The sequence below is a fragment of the Colobus angolensis genome, unplaced genomic scaffold (genome assembly GCF_000951035.1).
Source record: "Colobus angolensis palliatus isolate OR3802 unplaced genomic scaffold, Cang.pa_1.0 Scaffold10, whole genome shotgun sequence".
Lineage (NCBI taxonomy): Eukaryota > Metazoa > Chordata > Mammalia > Primates > Cercopithecidae > Colobus > Colobus angolensis.
The window spans coordinates 20,377,277-20,382,732 of NW_012110919.1; the positions used below are offsets into that span (position 1 = coordinate 20,377,277).

General features: G+C 50.9%; 1 protein-coding gene across 1 annotated transcript in view; it reads left to right on the top strand.

Annotated features, from left to right (window-relative positions):
* Window positions 1–252: 252 nt before the first annotated feature.
* UNG (uracil-DNA glycosylase) overlaps window positions 253–5,456 on the top strand; it is a 22,178-nt gene continuing 16,974 nt past the window's right edge. The window contains exons 1-5 of the mRNA XM_011936011.1: window positions 253–479; window positions 1,093–1,299; window positions 1,852–1,947; window positions 4,268–4,365; window positions 5,335–5,423. Of these exons, the coding sequence (XP_011791401.1) occupies window positions 348–479; window positions 1,093–1,299; window positions 1,852–1,947; window positions 4,268–4,365; window positions 5,335–5,423 (622 nt within the window). The 5' untranslated portion in view covers window positions 253–347. The remainder of the gene's footprint in view (window positions 480–1,092; window positions 1,300–1,851; window positions 1,948–4,267; window positions 4,366–5,334; window positions 5,424–5,456) is intronic.

Below are 5,456 nucleotides of genomic sequence, written 5' to 3' on the forward strand. Positions count from 1 at the left end.
GCCTGAGCCTCCCAAAGCGCTAGGATTACAGGCGTGGGCCACCGCACCCGGCCAGTCTTTTCTTCTTGCAGCTGAGCCTGGAGAGCCTTTCCAAAGGGCAGAGGTGGGTTGAGGGCATGAATGAATAGGCCCGCGGGCACCGTTGCACGCCCCGCCTCCTCCCAGGGGCGTTGCACTCCAGCCCCTCCCTCACATGCGCACTGGGCCTTCCACCGCCCCCCGCCCCCAGCAAAGCCCCCCGCTCAGAGCATGCGCGGGTCGCTTGGCGCCAATTGCTGACCGCCACAGCCAGGGCCAGCCTCGCGGGTTCCCGGGCGGTGCGCGTTCGCTGCCTCCTCGGCTCCGGGATGATCGGCCAGAAGACCCTCTACTCCTTCTTCTCCCCTAGCCCCGCCAGGAAGCGACGCGCCCCCAGCCCCGAGCCGGCCGTCCTGGGGACTGGCGTGGCGGCCGTGCCTGAGGAGAACGGAGATGCGGCGGTGAGGCGCGGCGTGGGGCCGGGACTGGGGGGTGAAGGGGGAGGAAGGCGGTGGGTCCCGCCTGACTGAGGGCGTGCAGCAGCGCGCCTCTAACTCGGTAAACCCGGGCCCCGCTTTCCAAATAGCCTCCATGTGTTCAAAACAGCCGCCGCTGTCCCCCATGGGCCGCCATGCTGAGGGATCAGCCAATGGCGACGCGCCTCGGCCCCCCATGGCGCCAATCCGCGCGCCGCAGGCCCGCCTGGCTCCGTGCGCTGTCCAATCAGAGGGGAGAGGGGGCGGGACCCCAGAGGGAGTTTTTTTGCCGCGAAAAGGCCACGTGGGGGCGTGGAGGGGCGGGTCTGGCGGGGCTGGGCACCTCGGTGCAGGGTCTGCAGTCCACTTGATGCTCCACGGGGCCGCTTCCCATCCCCACTCCCCGCTCCAGTTTAGAATCTAATTCCCAATTCCCGGACTGGGCCCAGTCCTGGGCTCCTATTGTCCGCTTTTGCTGCGACCTGCTCCACCAATGGGCGTCTTCTGCCTTGGGCCATGGGGGTTGGGCCAGAAGCTGCGGACTCCTGGGAAGGGGCCTCTGCAGCTCTTGAGCCGCCTCTGCGGGGACCCCTTGCAGGCCAACCGCTCCAAGAAGGCCCCGGCAGCGCAGGAGGAGCCCGGGACGCTGTCCTCCTCGCCACTGAGTGCTGAGCAGTTGGACCGGATCCAGAGGAACAAGGCCGCGGCCCTGCTCAGACTTGCGGCCCGCAACGTGCCTGTGGGCTTTGGGGAGAGCTGGAAGAAGCACCTCAGCGGGGAGTTCGGAAAACCGTATTTTATCAAGGTAAATATGGAAATGCATCTTCCATAAGGGTAAATGCGGAGGCTTCCGGCCCTTTGTCTTGTTACTGCGGCCGGCGAAGTTCATGTTTCCATAGGCTTAGGTTGTACCCCCTTCAACGTCCTTTACTCACAAAGGGGGTAAAAGAAAGCCATGATGTTTCAGTCTGCACTTTTATATTGGTTAAAGTTGTTAACGACCCGTGAGATGGTATCATGGATTCATTTAAGTCACAGTCTATTGTCCAGGAAAGGCTGGCATAGTAAAACCACCAACCATCCTGAATGAAACCTGGCTTGAGCTTTAAAAAGCCGGGAGGAGTGGCACTGTTAGGACCCAGCCCAGAAAAAAAGGCAGGGAGTTGGCCTGATTGAACCACTTGGGGGGGGCAGGGGGCAGGCCTGTTTTTGTTGGTTGTTTTTTAAAAGAATTTGGACATAAAACATGACAAAGAACTAATGATGTTCCAAATAATTTGCAGTAGAAGCTTTCTTATTTAATTCTTATGGCTTCCAATGAGAATCTGATTTTAAGTCTAGTTTATCTTTAAATCAGCTAATGAGATTTGTTGCAGAAGAAAGAAAGCATTACACTGTTTATCCACCCCCACACCAAGTCTTCACCTGGACCCAGATGTGTGACATAAGAGATGTAAGTATAACCTGTTGATGATTTTTATTGGGGAGAAGGAGTCAAATAGTATTTTTAAATCAGGGACACTGGAGTTAAGCCACAGGCCATCATTCAGTAGTAAATAAAACACTGAAATTGTGAGGTTTGGCTGACTATATTTCAGTCTCTATTTACTCTTTTTAATGTTTACCACATGCTATTTATGCGGCAAAAAGGAGAACTATGTACATCCTGTGCTCTTATTTCTTGTGTTTTTTTAAATCCTGAAACTAACCTCCCGCAATGTTAGATATTATGGTGGTGATGAAGTTCAGACTGACACACAAAGCAGTTAAATCTTCTGCAGCTTGTTATAGTCAACCCCACCTTGACCTGACCACACTGCCTTATAGTTAGCACTTTCAAGCTCTTGACTTTCTGGCCTGAATAGTTTTGTGGTTCTGTTAACAGATCCCTTTGCTTTATTTTGTCTTGTATAACAGTTGCTGGTTGGCGGCTCTCATCCATCTCGTGTTCAAAAGTCCGTGGGGCTGGGCACGGTGGCTCATGCCTGTAATCCCAGCACTTTGGGAGGCCAAAGTGGGAGGATCATTTGAGATCGGGAGTTCAAGACCAGCCTGGCCAATGAAACCTAGTGTCTCCTAAAAAACCAAAATTAGCCAGGCATGGTGGTGCATGCCTGTAATCCCAGCTACTTGGGAGGCTGAGGTGGGAGAATCGTGTGAGCCCAGGAGGCGGAGGTTGCAGTGAGCTGAGATCACACCACTGCACTCCAGCCTAGCCAATAGAGGCAGACCTTGTCTCAAAAAACAAAAACAAAAAACCGTGGCTCCTCACTGTTGAACTATGAAAGCAGAGCAGCCCTCTTTAAATAGGGCCACATCCCATCACTCCAGCCTTACCTCCACCTCCCACTCTCCCACTCCAGAGTTGAACAGTGTGGCAAACCCCTTCCCACTTCTGTCTCTTAAAAATCAAGTGGATACCTCTGTGGCACCTCCTTGAAGTCTGTTGCCTGCTACCTCTGATCCGGTTTTCCTCTGAGCCGCTACGATGCATTTAGCACCTGCTGACATTGGACTTTTAGGTTTCTTACCCGTTTTCCTCCCCCATTTTGTAAACTGGCAAGAATCTTGTGATTTAGTGAATATCTGTGAAATGACATAGAAGTGAAATAGGCGAATAAACCATCTCGATAAGGCAGCCACAGCTAATACTTAGAACATCTCAGAAGTTTAATTTTAGAGTAAGAATTTAGAATCTAGCTCTTTGGTTTTGAAGCTAAATTAAATCCTGTTAAGATCAATACTAGTTTGCTTCTTGTTTGAATGCCCTATTCTGAATAAACAGGGAATACTTAATGGGAATATTTTGAGGGGATGCTCAGAAACCAGTTTCAAACCTACGAGGATCAGATGGGCCCGCAGGGCTTCTTGACAGCCCAGCACTGGGAGAGCTGTTTCACACGAGAGTAAGTTGGCATGGTGTGAACACCAAGGGGAGGGACAAAAGGTCCCCAAAAGCCTCCTGGTCATGGGAACATCTGGAGCTGGATTCTGAAGGATAGAGTACGTCAGCTGTGGAGGCGCACTGGCGCGATGGCTCACTGCACCCTCTGCCTCCTGGGTTCAAACGATTCTCCTGTCTCAGCCTCCTGAGTAGCTGGGACTACAGGTGCGTGCCACCACACCCAGCTAATTTTTGTATTTTTAGTAGAGATGGGGTTTCACCTTGTTGGCCAGATGGTTTTGATATCTCGACCTTGTGATCTGCCTGCCTCGGCCTCCCAAAGTGCTGGGATTATAGGCGTAAGCCACCGTTCCCGGCCCTGAATTGGTTTAATTCGTTGAAAAGTAAAAGGGGGCCAGGCACAGTGGCTCATGCCTGTAATCCCAGCATTTTGGGAGGCCGAGGAAGGAGGATCCCTTGATCCCAGGAGTTTGAGACCAGCCTCAGCAATATAAGGGAGGCCCTGTCTCTACAAAAAATTTTTTTAAAAAATTAGGTGGGCATAGTGGTGCAGTCCTGTGGTCCCAGCTACTCTGGAGGCTCAGGTGGGAGGACCACTTGAGCCCAGGAGGGCGAGGTTGCCATGAGCTGTAATCGCACCACTGCACTTCAGCCTGAGCAACAGAGCAAAACCCAGTCTCAAAACATTTAAAAAGCAGCTAGGTACATATCTTTGCAAGTTTAAAATACGCTCATCCTTTGACCAGCAAGTCTTCTATTAGCAATCTATGCCATAGAAGTGTTTTGTTTTGTTTATGTTTGTTTGAGGCAAGGTCTGTGCTGCTTGCATTACAGTATTGTTTAATTCCTGACCCCTGATGGTTCACAGGTGAAGGTTGTCATCCTGGGACAGGATCCATATCATGGACCTAATCAAGCTCACGGGCTCTGCTTTAGTGTTCAAAGGCCTGTTCCGCCTCCGCCCAGGTACAGTTGCTTTACAGGTGACTGCAGTCCAGACGTGATTCCTTTCAGATGTGTACTTAGCATATTACAAGTGGAACTATCTGGGGGCACTGTTCACTAGCCTTTAAGGAGGATTTCTCAACCTCAGCACCATTGACACTTGGGGCTGAGTCATTCTTTGTTGAGGAGGAGAGGAGTCCTGTGCTATTGCAAGATCTTGTGCCACATCCCTGGCCTTTACCACTGGATGCCAGGCGCAACCCCCAACTTGTGACAATGAAAAATGTGCAGACATTGCCAAAAGTCCCTTGGGGGGTGGCAAAATCACCCCAGTTAAGAACCACTGCTTTGGGCCGGGCGCGGTGGCTCATGCCTGTATTCCCAGCACTTTGGGAGACCGAGGCGGGTGGATCACGAGGTCAGGAGTTCGAGACCAGCCTGGCCAAGATGGTGAAACTCTGTTTCTACTAAAAATAAAAAAATTAGCTAGATGCGGTGGCCGGTGCCTGTAATCCCAGCTACTCAGGAGGCTGAGGCAGGAGAATCACTGGATTCTGGGAGGCAGAGGTTGCAGTGAGCCGAGATCCTGCTACTGCACTCTAGCCTGGGCGACAGAGCAAGACTCTGTCTCAAAAAAAAAAAAAAGAACCACTGCTTTGGAGGATTCGGTATATAATATAATAAATATGCTAAGGACAGAAAACTGTCCCTGAGCAACAGTGGGGGTCTGGGTTATAACTGCTGGGTTGATTTACTTAGGTTTTCCAGAGTGCTGTTAAATCCAAGCACAGACTAAAGTAAAGGTCTTTGGCAGATTCACCTGTTAGAAGGAGGACTAGCATTGTTGATCTCATTAATGGGTGCCATATGTGCCAGTGTCCCTTCCAAGGGCTGGCTATAACCTCTAACTCTTTCACTTATGTCTTAGACATTACTAAGCTTTCAAAATTATGCTTAAGATTCTGTTTTTTTCTTGTGACTTGCTTTCAGTTTGGAGAACATTTATAAAGAGCTGTCTACAGACATAGAGGATTTTGTTCATCCTGGCCATGGAGATTTATCTGGATGGGCCAAGCAAGGTAAGCCAGCCACTGCTAGATTTTTTTTTTTTT